Below are 19,936 nucleotides of genomic sequence, written 5' to 3'. Positions count from 1 at the left end.
TGAACTAGCAAACTCCTGTATTGGTAAGGGAATTCAATCCTCCTCCCAATATGAACCTTGATAAAGAACAATGGATTCGCTTTACTGTTTTGTGCTGTTCTCTTTCCCATGGTCAGGCTGGGGGATACTGTTTGTGCTAAATCAGACTAAGGGAACTGTAATTCTGGTGATGCAGCTTTTAGTAATAGAGAGTTCTCTTGCTCCACAAATCTGTTATTCACTGTTTCACATGCTGCCATGTCAATACTTTCAGCACCCCACCCACCCGGACCATTGGGATCAAGTAGAAGGAAGTAATGGCAATAAGAACTGGTCAAGTAATGTAGAAACGTGAACTCAGGACCTATTAAAGGAATGGGGGAAAATTAGATTTACTTACCTAATACTTAACTAGAATCTAAATTGAGTTATTATATATTGCCATAGGTTCCATCCAAACTATATTTAATGCTATGACCATTCTCCCCACTTTCCCATAAATACAAGATCAGGTCACTTCCATACAGGCTGCAAATCTTGTCATACACTTCTGCTCCATCCTCTCATTCTCTTACTTCATAATGACTTCCACCAGCCATCCGAAGTCTCTCCAGAGCCTCTTGTTTGGGGTCTTTCTTTTTCAGGAAGCTCTGTGCTGGTCTCCTGCAGAACACAGATATAACTAAATCAATATACAATTCATTCCATATTCCTTGACTGACTGATCTTCTTTCCTAAAGTATAAGGCAAAATTATTTTTGTTCCATTTCTCCCACTTCTACTATAGGCACCATCTCTCCCTACTATACCGGCTATCCCACAGTCACAGTCCCTTCCAAGAGACTATTATCCCACTGTTACTATAGACACCATCTCTTCCTACTATACCTGCTATCCCACAGCCACAGTCCCTTCCCAGAGACTATTATCCCACTGTTACTATAGACACCATCTCTCCCTACTATACCTGCTATCCCACAGCCACAGTCCCTTCCCAGAGACTATTATCCCACTGCTACTATAGGCACCATCTCTTCCTACTATACCTGCTATCCCACAGCCACAGTCCCTCCCCAGAGACTATTGTCCCCATTGTTACTATAGGCACCATCTCACCCTACTATACCTGCTATCCCACAGCCACAGTCCCTTCCCAGAGACTATTATCCCAATACTACTGCTAAATATAATTATTGTCCCCTAGAGGTGAATGTTATTTAGGCTTTCCACTCTTTGCTTTCTAAGTATGGGGCAATGGCCCTGGCTCAGAGGCTGTACATATAATCTATCAAAGAAAAATACTCACGCAAAAAAAAATTAAAAACATAACATTTATTATATCAAGTTAAATAAATTAGTATTTTAATTGATATAATAAATGTTATGTTTTTACTTTTAATTGCATTAGTATTTTTCTTTTTTATATTATATTTGATATATTACCTCTGTTGGTCACTAGTGGTTTCTCATGCACTATTTCTTACTAATTGCTCTGTAGCCAATTTAAATGAAGGATTTGTACATATTATCTAAACCCAAGTGCTGGTTACAGAACCTTTGTACCCAACAATAAGCCACTATTAGAGATGGACTCCTCTTAAAGGGGTTGTTCACATTTGAGTTAGCCTTTAGTATGATTTAGGGAATGATATTCTGAGACAATTTGCAATTGGTTTTCATTTTTTATTATTTGTGGTTTTTGAATTATTTGGCTTTTTATTCAGCAGCTCTCCAGTTTGCAGTTTCAACAGATTGGTTGCTAGGGTCAAAATTACTCTAGCAACCATGCATTGATTTGAATAAGATTGGAATAGGAGAGCGACTGAATAGAAAGATGATACAAAGCTGCAATAACGATACATTTGTAACCTTACAGAGCATTTGTTTTTTAGATGGGGACAGTGACCCCCATTTGAAAGCTGGAAAGAGTCATGAAAAAGGCAAATCATTGAAAAACTATATAAAAAAAATAATGAAGACCAATTGAAAAGTTGCTTAGAATTACTTAGACTATACTAAAAGTTAACTTAAAGGTGATCCACCCCTTTAACTTTCCCCCTAGGCCTCACCTGACTGGTTCATAGGGTTTCAGCTCTGGCTGAGGACGACTTTGATACATTTTGATGATTTCTTTTATTTGCTGGCTGGGTTGTGGCTTAGGGGCAGGTTTTACAACCGCACCCTTTTTGGATTCTTTCTTTTTGGGAACTTTGTCTTCGGGAACTTTCTCTTTGGAATCTTCTTCTTTGGGGTCTTTGGAATCATTGTCTTTAAGATTTGGCTTCTTGGGAGCAGGAGGCGGGACCTTTGGAGTGGGCGTTTCTGCAAAAATATTTTAATAAAATAATAAAGTGCTGTCCAAAAAACAATTCATGTGGAATTTGGGCACCGGGGCTATACTTTGGTGTTTCTTACTTGGCTTTGGCTTTGGTTCGGGTGCTTTTGGGGGTTCTTGGTCACTTTCGCTGTCACTGTCAATAATTGTATTCTGACCTCCTGTGTTTGGGAGGAGGATTTTTGAAGGGGGCTTCAAGGATTTTATTTTGATCTCTTGACTTCCTGTAAACAGATTTAAACAAAAGTACTGAGCCAAAATATCCAGCGCCATGCATGTTAGGTGCTGTACTTGCCTTACTACACACATTGCCTTACAACCCTGACACCACAACTGCAGCAACTACTTTGAGTGAACCCACAAAAATGGGGTCTCCGAGAAATTGCCCTTGCATGCACCACAGTGAAGAGCACAGAGCCACACCCTGCCACATGTCTACATTTAGTTCTGGGAAGTTGATACTCACCAATCCTTTGGAAAAATTTCCTCTTCTCTTCAAATGTTTGTCTTTGTTCATTATAGTCTGAATCATCATCATCATCATTATCAATTTCCCATAAAACCTGGGAACAGAAAGTACATTATGCTTTTTCAGCACAATCCCCAGAGGTATATGCTCAAGCCATGAGACTGAATATTTTGACTCTGCACTCCTCCAAAGCACTGTACAGCCCTACAGGCATCCCCATGACACATAGCTTGGAATGATTGACTTGGGGGGCAGGTATTTTCTGGAGGGGTTTCCTGGGTTAAAAGTATGTGGCTAATTTTATCATGAAGGGACATCTTACATAGCCACCTGGCTATGTCAACCCCACTCCAATTACTACACCCCTGCTATACCCAAATCCAGCCTCTTTCACGGAAAGCACAACAGTCCAAACCCCCACAGGAGTTCTGGATGCCCCCACATGTGGCAACTCTGAAGGAATCTCTGTAGGAAGCCCTGCCAATGACCTTTCTTCATTTGGTATATTTTACTGGTGGTTGCTAGTAGGGAACCTGGTGGGTGCAATATAGGATCCGGTGTTGTTTGGAAAAGCACATGAAGTCCTTGGGGTGGGATGTCATGCATGTTGACTTAAGGTGGCCATACACGGGCCGATAAAAGCTGCCGACAGACTGTGTCGGCAGCTTATTGGCCCGTGTATGGGGGCCCCCGACGGGCTTCCCCGATCGAGATCTGGCCGAAAGTCGGCCAGATCTCGATCGGATGGGACAGAAAATCCCGTTGGATCGCGGACGCATCTGTTCGTTGATGCGGTCCCGCGATCCGACTGCCCGTTTGCCGAATGCTAGGATCCGATCTTTGGGCCCTAGGGCCCACGATCGGATCTGCCCGATATTGCCCACCTCAAGGTGGACATATCGGAGGGAGATCCGCTCGTTTGGCAACATCGCCAAACGAGCGGATCTATCCATGTATGGCCACCTTTAGTTATTTGTTAGGGATATGGTTACCTTTGTTTCTTTATACTCTGGTTTAGGTTTGGCTGTTGGTGCTGGTGTCGGAGCAGCTGGTGCAGGTTGAGGATCTTTTGAATGTACAGGTGCAGGAGGAGGAGCAGGAGGGCTTGCAGGTGCAGGAGCAGAAGGGGGTGCAGGAACAAAATTGGGTTTAGGCACAGGTTTAGAAGCACAGACAGGAGAAGGAGAATGTTCTGGAGAGCGTTGAGAAGAATCCATGGATCGTGATGAAGGCTGCTTTTTCTGCTGTTTCTGTTGCTGCTGAGATATCATGGTTGCCTGAAGTGTCATCTGCTGGGCCTTAGATACAAATCAGAATAAGAAAAATATTCAGCAATAGACAGAAAGCAGGTGATGCACAGCACAGAGGCACAGGGCACCAATATATTCATTAGATCCAGCAGGTCAGGTATACAGAAAGAGCTGGGTGTGAGCTCACCAGAATCAGGGCCTGCTGGTTAATGAAAGCTTGCTGCTGGGCTGCCACCTGTGTGGGATCAGCTGAGGGCATCACTGGCTGGGATGCGGGCATTGCCTGTGGCATCATCTGTGGCATCATTGGCTGGGGCATCATGGGCTGAGCCATCATTGGCTGGGGCATCATACCTGAAAATAGCCATGTGTGAAGTAGGAATAGGTAAGTGTAGCCAAGTGAAAGATCTGCATCCAGCCAAAATTAGTGGGAAGCAGTACTGCAAGTGACAAACAGCCAATAAGTGATGTAACTTCTTACTTCATCATTCCCAAAAATGGCAGCTTATTGCTATAAGCATTTGGAAAAAGATCGCCAACGTGGTTGCCTAAACAACAAATGCTATATGGGGCGAAGGTTTTTTCTTTTAGCTCACCTGGCATTGAGGGCATCATTGGCACATTGCCCATCGGTTGCATCATCCCATTCATCATTGGCATCGAATAGGAAGGCATAGGAGCCATCCCTCCATAACCTGCACAAACAAATATCAGTCATCAGGTTAGCTCTGCTTAGTACATTGGAATACCTATATTGGTGGTATATACTTTGTTTCTCTGTTTCTCTCTGTACAGGCTATGAGCAAACTTAAGGGGCTGTTCCTGCTGAACTGTGCTTAGTACAAGGGAATAACTATAGTGCCATTGTTTTTTTGGCTTCTCTCTGTACAGGTTATGAGTAAATGTACGTACTGTTCTTGCTAATGCTATGCCAACACAGGAGGGCTTTGGAAGGGATAGAAAAAGGCTCGGACCAGGCAGGCTTTGAATTATTCTAGTTGATGAATACAGAGCAAAAATATTATAGTTTTCATTACCTGAGTATCCAAACATTTTACAGATTGTGGAAGATTACTTTCCTTTACATTCATGGATGGCCAGCAAGCTTTAGGTTAAATTGTACTCACCTGTAGTAGAGAAAGACCCTTGGCGATTGGGACCGATCCCACCGCCTCCTTTCATGCGCCTGTTGAGATTTTCTGCTGTATTCCAATCCTGAAACAGAGAAATGGAGTGAAAGTTGGAGTTACACATTATGTAATCTGAGCGGGTTTATGGTGGGGCAAAGAGGCCCCAGTAACGGAGACTCCAAATAAAGGCCATACAAGATGTGCACATTCAGTAGCATTTCAGGGGCTGATGCTAGTGTTAGTGCATATGACATCTATTATACTTATTAGCGTCTATTTCAAATTGTTGTGAAACTGAGCCCTGAATGTCATTTTCTCTGCTGGGCCCTAGAAGTTTCAGTCCGACACTGAGAGGAAGTGAAGCAGAAAGTGCTGCAATAAGAAGTGGTCATGTAGATTTACATATTGATTTATATAGATATAGATTTACAAAAAAGACCATTTTGCCCAAGGCTTTGTAGATGCAGAAGGTCCGCTGTGCAAACTGAAGGTGGCCATAAAATGAAGATATAAGCTGCCGCTTCTGTCCCTTCAGACTGAGTTGACAGCTTAGTATATATGGCCCAGTAACAGGATCAGTCCAACTTTACCCAGCATGTGGGTGGCCAAATTGGGCCAAGACGTGTATGGCCACCTTAACACAGGGGGAAACACTCAGAATTGTGCCCCACTGTGAAAATGATTGCTCAGGTAATTATCACGCGAATGAGTACCCGTGGGTGCAGGAGATAGTTCATACATTCATAGTAGGGCTCTTCAGCCCGGAAACACTAGAGCAGGGATCCCCAACCTTTTTTGCCCGTGAGCAACATTCAGATGTAAAAAGAGTTGGGGAGCAACACAAGCATTACAAATTGTTCCTGGATGGAGCCAAATAAGGCTGTGATTGGCTATTGGTAGCTCCTATGTGGACTGGCAGTCTACAGGAGGCTGTTTAGTAGTACATCTGTTTTTTATGCAATCAAAACTTGCCTCCAAGCCAAGAATTAAAAAATGAGCACCTACACATTTAGGCCACTGAGAGCAACATCCAAGGGTTTGGGGAGCAACATGTTGCTCACGAGCTACTGGTTGGGGATCACTGCACTAGAGCATCTTAAAGGGGAAGTAAAGTATAAAATAGAACAAGGCTAGAAATGATGTATTTTGTATGTAAACATAAACATGAATTTACTGCACCAGAAGCCTAATCAAACAAATCATTTATGCTTTCAAGGTTGGCCACAGGGGGTCACCATCTTGTAACTTTGTTAAACATCTTTGCCAGGTCTGGACTGGGAGTCAAAATAGACCCTGGCATTTAAAGCACACAGAGGCCCAAACAGCCTTCCACAAGCCCAATAAATAGTGACTGTCTATGGGACTTTACAGCAGTCCCTCTGGTATTTGCCAGAACCAACAGATTGCAAGTCCAGGCCTGATCTTTGCAAGACCAAGACTGTGCACATGCTCAGTGTGGTCTGGGCTGCTTAGGGATCATCATAAATTATCGAAACAGCACAAGTCAAATAATATCTGTCAGAAGCCAATACAGCAAGACTGATTAATAATCAGAATAGGCAGACTGCACTGGGTCCTGTGTTGTCATGTCATCTAATGTGGATTTTATAGTTTTTATATTGTCTCCTGCAGGGTCATGGTTGGCAGATGCATGGAAGTCACTGGAGGCCCTTTGGGAAACTTACCATAGAAGGAGACACCACATGATTGAACAGCGCGTCCACATAGTTCTCAAGTCCTTGCTGTCTGTCCAAGCCTGAGGAAAAACAGTGATACAGGAGACAATAACTACAAATCCCAGCATTCCCTGACTTGCTAAATCTGTAGTTCAACAACAGCTAGAATAAAGGTGGGCAAGCTGCACCCCTGTAGGTGTTGGGTGGCCAACCTTGACTTAGAGGAATGCTGGCGGCACTTGGTTGGGGTTGGACTGCCACTTTGATTCTTGCGGCGGTAATTTTCCCTTTCCTCCAAGAGGTGGAGCAAGAACAAGAAGATTAAGCTGTTCTAATGCAAATGAGCTGTACCTTTAGGGCAGAGACACATGCTCAGATTCGGGGAGATTAGTCTCGCAGCGAGGCAACTTCGGGCGACTTTGGAAATCGAAGTGCTCAGAGTGCCATCCCTCCAGCGATTTACATTCTAGCCGGCGAGAGGCAGTTTGGTGAGATTAGTCTGAATCTGAGCATGTGTATCTGCCCTTAGGGGACATGTTGGATTATTGGAATAGTCTGTGTGTATCCCTCCAGTCTCTGCTCCAGAATAGCTAGCCCATAATCAGTTCTGGACTGGGACTAGAGTTGCCACCCGGCCGGTATTTTACCGGCCTAGCCGGTAAAACACCTGCCAAGGCTGGGGCCGGTATTGCAAATTTACCGGCAATGCCCCTTTTAGCGGCACGCTGTGTAGCTCCGCCCCTTTTAGCGTCATGTAGCGTAGCTCTGCCCCGTTTTGGTGCCCGCCCCCCCAATGGCCGGTAAAATTTTTTAATAAAGGTGGCAACCCTAACTGGGACCCAAAACAGGCCCAAGCATTTCAAGTACACAGAGGTCCAAACAGCCCCCATCAGCCCAATAAATAGTGACTGTCTATGGCAACTTACAGCAGCCCCTCCGGCATTTGCCAGAACCCACAGATTGCCAGTCTGGGCCTGTCCATAATAATATACACTGTTACCTTTATGGGACTGCTACGTCAAGCACCATATACACAGCAATGATTATATGTATTTATATATATATATATATTATATATATATATATTATAAACATTTATTGGATGGGGGATTATGCGAACAGCAGAAGCCAACAGGCACCACAAAGTCTCATTCTTTCCCGTTTGCTCAGTCAATATGTAATATGAACCCAATTACCTTGTGGCAGGGATGGAGCCTGAAGCAGTGGGGCGGGAGGAATGGAGCTGTTCTTCCTGTGATGTAAGAAGAAAAGAAATTATATTTGAAGGTATAAAAGTACAGCTAATTATGTCTCCTAAGTATTCCCTCCCTAATATTTGTTTTTTAAAAAGTATGTAAGAGCATCCATATTGTTATCTTGGTATATAGAACAAGAGCATGTTCTATGTCTGCAATAAGCTGTGTCCCCATACTGTGCTGCAAAAAAAAAACAATATGGCAGCTCCCTCCCATATGTAAATACAATTCTAATAAAATTCCCTCCCATATGCAAATATACAGAGAAGGAACATTGTTTGCATGCAGCCCATTCTTTAATTTTTTAAGGGAGAAGAATAGAACAAACTCCTGTTTGACAAATTTAAAGGGGTGGTGATGATGTGTTTGTGTCGAAAATTTAAATATCCATTATATAAATAAGTTACTTGGGAGGCACTCATTCAGGGCAGTACAGATATCGGTACAATGATTTTAGTCAATAAAATGGCTTATGTAATTTTGGCTCCCTACACACCTATAAGATGGAAACCTTTTCTTATGCAACAGGATCAGATGTACAGACAATAGGCAGATAACATTTGTAACTGTACAAAGTATTTAAATCTTTGGTTTTACTTGTCCTTTAAAGAGGGATCTCCTGCCTCTCGGTTCTCTCATACCAATAATCGTGCTGTAAAGCTGACGTGAGTATTTTATAAATGCATAAATTCCATAACAATGCTCATCACTTATTATAATTCTTCTCTCTCATCTGGGCTGCAATGCACAAAACTCATTACAGGCATTATATATCCCCTAAATAAATCATATTGTTGTCATATATGTTATTTTAGTATTGCTTATTGAAGTGCTAATTGCAAATCTGCCCAATGATTTATGTGATAATGCAGCATTTACCGGAGAGCTTAAATACTAAACTTGCGCTATATATATATATATATGTCACAGGCGAGGTGCACGATCAATTGAAATGATACAATTGATGCAGGGATCAGCACACTCTAGTAAAGGTGAATTAAAGTGTTTTTATTTGTAACACAGCATTGTCCAATGTTTGAGCCCCACTTGGGGACCTTTATCAAGCATGATAAAGGTCCCCAGGTGGAACAGAAATATTGGACAATGCTGTGTTACAAATAAAAACACTTTAATTCACCTTTACTAGAGTATGCTGACCCCTGCATCGTTTATAATATATATATATATATATATATATTATATATATATATATACACCACACACACACAGGTTACAAATAAAACACTTTGCTTCACCTTTACTAGAGTATGCTGACCCCTGCATCGATTATAATTTATATATATAGTTTATTTATATATATATATATATATATATATATATATATTTATATATATATATATAGTATATACATACACACACACACAGGTATAGGATCCCTTATCCGGAAACCCGATATCCAGAAAGCTCCGAAATTAAGGAATGGCTGTCTCCCATAGACTCCATGTTATCCAAATAATCCAATTTTTTTAAAAACGATTTCCTTTTTCTCTGTAATAATAAAACAGTACCTTGTACTTGATCCCAACTAAGATATAATTAATCCTTATTGGAAGCAAAACCAGCCTTTTGGGTTTATTTAATGTTTAAATTAATTTCTAGTAGATTTAAGGCATGAAGACCCAAATTATGGAAAGATCCGTTATCCGGAAACCCCAGGTCCCAAGCATTCTGGATAACAGGTCCCATACCTGTATAATATATAATATATATATATATATATATAGTATATATATATATATAATATATATACTTTTATTGTGGCCTGTAAACAAACTTCCAAACACACAAACAGACCTGGAAATTTTAATAAAAAATTATACAAAACACTCTGATCTATAGCGTTGGGTGTTTAGTGCAGCTCAGCAGCAGCCTTGAGCACTAACAACCATCTGCATACATGTTCACTAAGGGTCGGGGCTTTGGAGGCTGAGATTTGTGCAGATCATTGGTGGGGTTTTGGCTTAACAGGTTTGGCCAGGGCAGATCAGAGTGTGCACAGGCATATTTCCCATTGTAGCAATATTTTATTAGTTGGCAGGGGCCAAAAAGTTACTAATTTACTAGTATGGGGCCACCTGATTCCTGGTGGTGGCCCTGTAGCCTATCGTCATCATTTTGCCTTACTACACCTTCAATACCACACTTTTCATAAATATATCTCTAGCTCTTTTGGCCCCAGGGTCCTTAACCCTGTATTTGAACCCCCTCTATACTTATACACACACAGGTCGAATGTGCAGAAGGAGTTAATATCACACAGTTACACAATGAATATACACACACATATACATCAGGCCATAGGTATACAAGACTTCTGAACACTGTGACAAAGTCCAAGCACAATTCTTTTATACTGAGCTATTACACACCACTCCTTAGTGACTGAGCTTTAGTGTTGCTGTAAACTTTTAATTATTCTCCCACTTCATTCTGACTTCCCCATTTGTTTGCTTTAAATACATATTTGTACAAGGATACATATCAAATAGCCAACTATTCACAGGCTGTAGAGACACAAGGTGTTGTTTTTAGCAGTGTAGCACACCGCACTATCAATGATTTGGCGTGAAAATATGTTATGACATAATGTGTTATCACAAGTAATGAATTCCGAGATGAGATATGGTACTGAATGAACTTTATTCAGCTACAATCCTTTCTGGGACCCAGGGGCAAAGATTTTGCCTTGCATAATATTGATAGAAGCAACTGGACTTGGTGGCATCCTCCCATAGAAGGTAGACTCAGAGCCAGAGTTAAAACGGGGGCCCCTAGACATGCAGGAAGGCTCAGGACTCCATCTGGTGGTGGTCATTTACATAAACCAGTTGTATTGAATTGTAAAGGTTAAAACTGTGGCCCAGTGGCAATGTGTTTCCCTTGAATAATATTGGACTCAATGGCATTCTCCCACCATGGAAGGTAAGCTCAGAGTTGGAAAGTGGCGTAACTACCTATATAGCAAACCTTACAACTGTGAAGGGGGCCTAGCCATGGGGTCTGCTGTATAGTAGCTATTTCTAAACTTGCTGGCTCCCTCATTTGCTGCTGGCTGGAGGGCAAGCTAGTGGGCAGGCCTGAAGGGAAAGGAGGTTGGGCTTGAACATGTGTGCCGGGCCTCTCAGAAGAGATATTTTTGATAGGGGGTCCAAAGCCATTTACTTTGTTTTCATCATAACCTTTGGTCCACTATTTTAACACAAACTCTGGTCAAATCCATACACAAAGCTGATGTTACACATATTAGTCAACCAGAAACTACCAAGTTGGAAAGAGGAAACACAGAGTGGTAAATATTTAACAAACCATAAACCTTTACTGCTGTGTTACCATGATTACTGCAGCATTCAGCAGTGAAAGTTCATCTGTAAGTTTATATGTTTCCATTTATATGGTGCCTCAGCCCAAAAAATACCTCCCTAGTCCAAACATTTCCAGTTAAAGAATTGCAACAATTTAGGCCAGAGTCCTCAGATCCACCTCAACAACACATAATTGTGGCCCAACACATGGAAAAAAACTCCTCCTCTCTGCAGGTGCTTAACATGCAAAAACCCCACCTTAATAGGGACAGTTGGGAGATGTAAAAAAGTAAATACAATGCTATCCATGGGGTAAATACCAGTACAGTGATATAACATAAGGATTTCTAGTGTATATGGGTAAAGAAATGCATGCAAGCTTGCCAGAGGAACCTGAGGAACCCAAGCCTTAGTGGGCCTCAGCCCTATCCAAGAACAATTTCCATCAGTTCTGTCTTATATCCACCATAGGTCATATGACATCTATTATATTTTTTTAGTGTCTATTTTGAATTGTTGTGAAACTGAGCCCTGAATGTCAGGTTCTCAGCTGGGCCCTAGGAGGTTCAGTCCGACACTGAAAGGAACTGAAGCAGAAAGTGCTGAAATAAGAAGTGGTCATATAGCTCTACAAAACAGACCATCTTCCCCAAGGCTTTGTAGATGCACAAGGTCTTAAAAACATTTTGCTGTGAGGCCCAGTATGTAACCTGGAATGAAATCTAGCAATATGAGAAGACAAAAGGTGATGGGGGCTAGGGTTGCCACCTTCAACCCCCCCCCCAATAAACAACTTCAAGTGACCTTATTCAATGACGGGATTATGACGTATCAGAACAGGGAAATGAGTGGGTTGGGCAGGAAAGGGTGGATGAGACCAGAAAATGGGTTAAGCAAGGGGTGGGAAAATGGGCGGTCTGGGCAGTGAAAAGGTGGTTCTTGGGTTAGAAGACAGGTCTAGAGGGGTTTTACCGACATCTACATTGTCGGTATATTTGTAACACTGGTTCCGGCTCTATCTGGTGATTTCCAGTCAAATACCAGCTGGATGGCAACCATAGATGGGACTGTGGGTGGCTGTGGCATTTAAAGAAAAGGAGAAGTTGACACCCAGTTTCACAAAGAGAGCTAAATGTTGGGATTAGTAATGTGCAATTTGGCACAAAACCCATGGGAGCCATAGGCCAGTTGAGTTTGGGTCGACATCAACACATGCGTTGCAGGCTAAGGGCAGTCTTGGGCCAAACCTTTCTTTCCTCCTACCTCACCTGCGACCTTACTATGCCCTACTTCCATATCCATCAGCCTGTATTTATAGGTGTTTGCCTGCTTCACCCTGCCCTCTTTGTGACACCAGAGATGGATGGCTCAGATGAGGGTCTATAAATACAGGTGACTCACTGGGTAAGGCACGGGTTGGGAGCATGTTGACTTTTTGTCGATCCAGACACGACTAGTTGTTTGGAGGTGCAGCCAAGTAAACTGCTTTGGATATAAAAACAGCTTTTTACATGATACTGTTGGATATGGTGGTGTAACGATCGCCGCCCGGAGCAGGCCCAGGAGCTCCGGGCGGCGCGTCCATCTTCGCCGGCGTCGCTCCCAAAATGGCGGCGCCCATGGCCGCCACGTGGGTAGCGGCGCCGGGCGATGACGTCAGCGCGCCGACGTCGGCGCAAGAGCGTCAATGACGTCAGAATGGCGCCAAATTTGAAAATAAAAACTCCAACTAGACGCCAGAATGGCGCCCAAGAATAGGATTACTTTCCTGAAGCATATCCTGGGTTCCCTGTGTGCCTTATTGCCTAATATTGTTCCTGCCTTGTATCCTGACCGCTTTGCCTGACTTTGGACTTTGATTGTATTCTGCCTGCCTGTGAACTCTTGCCTGATCCTGACTATTCCTCCGTTTAACCCTTTGGATACCGCGACCTTGTTCCCTCAAGAGGGCTTCCTCCTTGATCCCAGAACACCTCCCTGAGGGAGCTCCCGGCTCCCTGACATTATTCTTGGGCCATGGATCCTTCTGAGGAAGCCACACCTCATGTCGGACGAGCGCTCCGCGGACTGGCATCCCGCATGGAGGACTACGAAAACCAGCAGGTTCGCATTGGGCAAGCACTCGATGTCCTGCTGGCTCAAGTGCCTTCTGCGCCTCCACTGCTCCACCTACTGGGGATCCCCCCATGGCGGCAGCCCCCACGAACACAAGCTACCCGACAGGTGAGCCTCGCATTCCACCTCCCCTCGTTTCAGTGGGGACCACAAAGCCTGCAGGGGATTTGCCACGCAATGCCCAAATTCAATTTGAGTTCCAACCCACACAGTTTCCAAGCGAGCGTTCCCAAGGTGGGGTATGTGATGTCTCGATTGGAAGGCAAGCCACTGGAGTGGGCAACGTCTCTTTGGGAGAAGAATTCCCCGCTGACTTTTGATGTTAAAGACTTTCTCCAAGCTTTTCGTATAGTCTTGATGCTCCAGGTCGGGTTACGAACGCCCCTGCCCGTCTCTTGCAGCTCCGGCAAGGAAGCCGCAGTGTCAATGAGTATGCTATAGACTTCCGAACACTGATGGCGGAGACTTCCTGGTGTGATGACGCTTACAAGGCTGTATACTACCAAGGCCTATCCATCCGCATCAAAGATGATCTCGTCTCCAGAGAGACTCCTGACACCCTGGAAGGGTTGATCGCTCTATCCATTTAAGGTGGAGCACTCGTCTCAGAGAGCACCAGGTGGAGAGAGAGCGCAGTAGACGATTTTCTCCCATGTTGGCCCCTCGCTTTCAAAGGCCGATTCTGCAAACACCCGCTGTTCCTGTGACCCATGTGTCGACGTCTCCCTTGGAGGAACCCATGCAAGTAGGAAAGACTCGCCTCTCCGAGCAGGAAAGACTCCGAAGACGTTATGGCAGGTCTCTGTTTATACTGTGGTGGGCATTCCCATTTTGCCAACGCCTGTCCTGCCAAAGCCAAGAGTTTTGTACCCGAGGTATGTCTCAGGTTTCTCATGTAGGGGGCATCACTCGAGGTTCTCTGGAGAAGTATCAAGAAAATTCACGCAGGCTTCTCCTTCCTTTGCAGATTCACCTGGCAAGTAAGTCTATCTTCGAAAGGGCCTTCCTCGACTCCGGAGCGGATGGCAATTTCATGGATGCCTTTTTTGGCCGAACGCATGAAGATTCCTCTGCTTCCATTGTCTTCTCCCCTGCGAATTACTGCCATAGATGACAAACCCCTGGAGTTTGAATTCGTCACAAAGTTCACGGCGGAACTATCTGTACAAGTTGGGGCGCTGCATCAAGAAAAGCTTTCATTCTTCATCATCCCCCTGTCCTTCTACTCCAGTGATATTGGGTCTTCCATGGTTACGTCTGCATAACCCCACCATAGACTGGTCCACTGGGCAGATCTCTCGTTGGAGTTTATTTTGCCTGCAACATTGCCTTCCGCCAAAACCCCTCGAGAAGGTGAATGTCTCCTCTGCGGAATTAAAGACTTTGCCCTCCACTTACAAGGGATTTTCCGATGTGTTTTTGTAAAAAGTCTGCAGAGTTCCTTCCCCCACATCGCTCCTACGACTGTCCTGTTGAACTCCTGCCTGAGCTATGCCCCCCAGAGGGCGCACCTACCCTCTCTCTCCTGCAGAGACTACCGCTATGAAGGAGTACATCCAAGAAAATCTCCAGCGGGGGTTTATCCGCCCTTCTACCTCTCCTGCAGGGGCTGGGTTCTTCTTCGTGGAGAAGAAGGACGGAGGCCTTCGGCCTTGTATAGACTATCGGGGTCTGAATAAGATCACCGTGAAAACAGATACCCTCTGCCCCTGATTGCCGAGCTCTTTGACCAGCTGAAAGGGGCCAAGATTTTCTCCAAGTTGGATCTCCGGGGGGCCTACAACCTCATTCGCATCCGGAGGGTGACGAATGGAAGACGGCATTCAACACTCGGGATGGGCACTATGAATATCTCGTTATGCCCTTCGGCCTATGCAATGCCCTGCCGTCTTCCAGGAGTTTGTGAATGATGTGTTCCGAGATCTCCTAGGAAGGTTCGTAGTCGTATACTTGGACGACATCCTGATCTTTTCAAGGATCTTGAAAGTCATCGCTCCCAGGTGAAGGAGGTACTCTCTCGTCTGAGGAAGAACTCTCTCTTCGCCAAGTTGGAGAAGTGTGTTTTCGAGGTATCCAAGATCCCCTTCCTAGGATACATTATCTCTCCAGAGGGATTTGAGATGGACCCCGTGAAAGTGTCGGCCATCCAGGAGTGGCCTCTCCCACTGAGTACCAAAGCAATCCAGAGATTCATCGGATTTGCTAATTATTATCGACAGTTCATCCGGGGGTTCTCTTCCCGCATTGCACCTATCCTGGCCCTCATCCGAAAAGGGGGTAAACCCAGCCTGTGGCCTCCATCTGCTATAGAAGCCTTTCAGTTCTTGAAAGAGGCCTTCACGTCCGCTCCTGTTCTTCGACATCCCAATCCTGCACTACCCTTCTGCATCGAAGTTGATGCTTCTGAAGTCGGAGCCGGAGCTATCCTGTCTCAGAGACATTCCTCTGATGGAAAATTGCACCCCTGTGCGTTTTTCTCCAAGAAGTTCTCATCCGCAGAGCAGAACTATGACGTCGGGAATCGAGAACTCTTGGCAGTCAAGCTTGCCCTTGAAGAATGGCGTCACCTCCTGGAGGGTTCTGAAATTCCTGTCCAGATTTTCACTGATCACAAGAATCTGGAGTTCATACAGTCCCTCAAGAGGCTAAATCCCAGACAAGCCAGGTGGGCCCTTTTCTTTTCCCGATTTAACTTTGTTTTGACTTATCGCCCAGGTTCCAAAAATCTGAAGGCCGACGCCTTGTCTCGTAGCTTCACTCCGGTGGACCGTGACCCTGAGAGACAGGAACCAATCATTCCACCAGTCAAGATCATTGCCTCTCTGTATCCCCAATTTGCCGACCAGATTCTGGCTGGGCAGTCCTCGGCTCCTCAAGATACTCCGATTGGCATGGCCTTCGTCCCTCCAGAACTTCGCCTGGCCATCCTGCAACAAACCCACTGCTCCAGGCAAGCTGGACATCCCTGGTTCGGCTAAGACCCTTGAACTCTTGAGGCGCCTAGTCTGGTGGCCTGATATCCGCAAGGATGTAAAGGACTTTGTGGCTGCTTGTAATGTCTGCGCCACTTCTAAGCCTAGCCATTCCCGCCCCAGTGGGTTGTTACAGCCTTTGCCGGTACCCTCTCGTCCATGGACGCACCTCTCTATGGACTTTATTGTCGAACTTCCTCCCTCCGGTGGGAATACTGTGATCTGGGTTGTTATTGATCGCTTCTTCCAAAATGGCCCATTTCATCCCTCTGAAGAAGTTGCCCTCTGCGGTGGAGTTGTCCCAGCTTTTTATCCAGTACATCTTCCGCCTGCATGGTTTCCCGGTGGAGATCGTCTCCGATAGAGGCACCCAGTTTACTGCCAAGTTCTGGCGTTCCTTATGCAAAGACCTGGGAATTGTTCTTCAGTTTTCATCTGCATACCACCCGCAAACGAATGGGGCAGCTGAACGTGTCAACCAAGCCCTGGAGCAGTTCCTGAGGAACCACGTATCCCTCTGCCAGGATGACTGGTCTGATCTCCTCCCATGGGCGGAATTCGCTCATAATAATGCTTGTCATTCCTCTACAGGAAGGTCTCCGTTCATGTCGGTGTATGGTCAGCATCCTCAAGCTTTTCCCCAAGACTTTGTGCTATCTGACGTCCCGGCTGCTGACGACTCCGCAGCCCATATGTCTGCTATTTGGGCTGCGACCAAGTTGAACCTAGAGAAGAGTGCTCTTGTTCATAAGACTTTCGCGGATCGTCGTCGAAGATCCTCTCCTCTCTACAAGGTGGGTGATAATGTCTGGCTCTCTTCCAGGAATATCCGGTTGAAGATACCATCTCCCAAGTTGGTCCAAAATTCGTGGGACCATTTCCCATCTTGGAGATAATCAACCCTGTGGCTGTCAGACTCCAGCTTCCACCAGAGATGAGAATCCCCAACGTGTTCCACGTGTCTCTGGTGAAACCCGCCATCACCAACCGGTTCTCTGGCGGTCAGTCTCCTCCTCCTGCCATCTCAGTGGAGGGTCAACTCGAGTACGAGGTGGAGAAAATCCTAGACTCCAGAATCTCCAGAGGTCCCTTCAGTACCTCATTCAGTGGAAGGGCTTTGGCCCTGAAGAATGCTCCTGGGAAGGACACCGTGATGTTCACGCTCCTCGTCTGGTGAGGGAGTTCCATTCCAAGTTTCCCCAGAAGCCAAGTCCTGGTGGTCCAGAGGCCCCCCGTGAGGGGGGGGGTACTGTAACGATCGCCGCCCGGAGCAGGCCCAGGAGCTCCGGGCGGCGCGTCCATCTTCGCCGGCGTCGCTCCCAAAATGGCGGCGCCCATGGCCGCCACGTGGGTAGCGGCGCCGGGCGATGACGTCAGCGCGCCGACGTCGGCGCAAGAGCGTCAATGACGTCAGAATGGCGCCAAATTTGAAAATAAAAACTCCAACTAGACGCCAGAATGGCGCCCAAGAATAGGATTACTTTCCTGAAGCATATCCTGGGTTCCCTGTGTGCCTTATTGCCTAATATTGTTCCTGCCTTGTATCCTGACCCTTTGCCTGGACTTTGGACTTTGATTGTATTCTGCCTGCCTGTGAACTCTTGCCTGATCCTGACTATTCTCCGTTTAACCCTTTGGATACCGCGACCTTGTTCCCTCAAGAGGGCTTCCTCCTTGATCCAGACAACCTCCCTGGAGGGAGCTCCCGGCTCCCTGACAGGTGGAGCCAATCAGGAATATGTTAGAAGCTATGAAACCAGTGCAAAGAGTGTGTGAGGTAATCCTTAGTTTAGTATAGACGGTAGAGTTGATAAATAGTAAGCATGTATGCCTATAAAACAGTAGTCCAGAGGGGATAGGATTCCAGCATGCATTTTGATGACCTTTATGCAGCCTTAATAATAATAAGCCACTATTACTTCAAAATAAAAATGTGGCTTTGCTAACTTTGCTCACCTAAACCTACAGGCTCCAATGACACCTTGTCTGCAATTCAAAACTGACACCATGCCCATATATTTTAAGGTGTTACTATACCTCCAAAAGAGCTGTTTGGCCTTCATCTGATCATCCCCATAATTAGATGCCTCACTGACCATAGGAAACTGGAGGTGTATTATGTAGGTAATACCAAGCAATCATGGACTGGAATAGGAAGAGGAGAATCCAATGATGCCTCATCTCCTACTCAAAACTGTCACCACCCCAATCTATTGTAAGTCATAACAACTGTTCTGTGCTTAGCCTTCACATGATTGTTCACTGACCAAAGATGGAGATGTATGTGAATTGTTCCAGCTCGTTCAAGAACCTACTAGGAATAACTCTCTTTTGGACCTTGTAATAACTAACAATACTGAACTCATCTCTAACATTTGTGTGGGTGAGCATTTAGGGAATAGTGATCATAACATGGTCTCCTTTGAGATTCTGTTGCAGAAGCAATTCTATAAGGGAGTAACTAAAACACTAAATTTCAGACGTGCAAACTTTGACAGTATAAGGGCATCTCTGCAACATATTAAGTGGGAAATGCTTTTCACAGGGTTAAACACAGAACAAAAATGGGAAGTCTTTAAAATGCTGCTTAATAAATATACTTGTCAGTATATTCCACTTGTAAGCAAGGAACGTCGTTGCAAAGCAAAACCTTTTTGGTTCAATAGAAGCGTTGGTGTTGAGGTGGGTAAGAAAAGACGTGCTTTTAAGGCTTTCAAGTTAGCTGGTACAGCCGAAACATTTATAAGGTACAAGGAGGCCAATAAATCATGCAAAGAAGCTATAAGGCAAGCTAAAATTGCTATAGAAAAGGATATTGCAGCAAGCAGTAAAAAAAATCCCAAATTATTTTTTAAATATGTCAATAGTAAAAAAATGAAGCAGGAAGGGGTGGGACCCTTACTATCAGAGGGGGATCAGCTGGTTGATGAAAACAAAATAAAAGCGCAGATTCTGAACTCGTATTTTTCATCTGTTTACACAAATGAAGAACCAGTAAGTGAAGGTTTCCTTCTTAACACTCCCAATTCTAGTAATACAACTAATGATGCATGGTTCACACAAGAAGAAATTCAAAAGAGACTTGAACAGGTTAAGATTAACAAAGGTCCAGGGCCAGATGGTATTCATCCCAGGGTAATTAGCGAGCTTAGCTCTGTGATTGCCAAACCTCTTTACTTAATTTTTCAGGATTCATTGAGATCTGGTATTGTGCCAAGAGACTGGCCGAATTGCTAATGTGGTGCCTCTATTCAAAAAAGGATCCCGTTCTCAGCCTCAAAACTATAGGCCAGTTAGTCTGACGTCAGTATTAGGAAAGCTTTTCGAAGGGTTAATAAAGGATAAGATACTGGACTTCATAGCAAATCATAATACTATGAGTTTGTGCCAGCATGGTTTTATGCGTAATAGATCTTGCCAGACTAACTTAA

General features: G+C 44.7%; 1 protein-coding gene across 2 annotated transcripts in view; it reads right to left on the bottom strand.

Annotated features, from left to right (window-relative positions):
- Positions 1–19,936, bottom strand: part of LOC108701116 (unconventional myosin-XV-like) — a 53,287-nt gene that overhangs the window by 12,531 nt on the left and 20,820 nt on the right. For both annotated transcript variants that reach the window (XM_041576712.1, XM_041576713.1), the window contains exons 28-37: positions 8,036–8,091; positions 6,849–6,919; positions 5,161–5,248; positions 4,630–4,728; positions 4,221–4,387; positions 3,776–4,081; positions 2,781–2,877; positions 2,395–2,538; positions 2,049–2,301; positions 555–642 (exon numbers count right to left, since the gene is read on the bottom strand). In XM_041576712.1, the coding sequence (XP_041432646.1) occupies positions 555–642; positions 2,049–2,301; positions 2,395–2,538; positions 2,781–2,877; positions 3,776–4,081; positions 4,221–4,387; positions 4,630–4,728; positions 5,161–5,248; positions 6,849–6,919; positions 8,036–8,091 (1,369 nt within the window). The remainder of the gene's footprint in view (positions 1–554; positions 643–2,048; positions 2,302–2,394; positions 2,539–2,780; positions 2,878–3,775; positions 4,082–4,220; positions 4,388–4,629; positions 4,729–5,160; positions 5,249–6,848; positions 6,920–8,035; positions 8,092–19,936) is intronic.

Source organism: Xenopus laevis, chromosome 9_10L, assembly GCF_017654675.1.
Source record: "Xenopus laevis strain J_2021 chromosome 9_10L, Xenopus_laevis_v10.1, whole genome shotgun sequence".
Lineage (NCBI taxonomy): Eukaryota > Metazoa > Chordata > Amphibia > Anura > Pipidae > Xenopus > Xenopus laevis.
The sequence above is the reverse complement of the archived record's forward strand: the minus strand, read 5'-3'. Positions and strand labels throughout refer to the sequence as shown.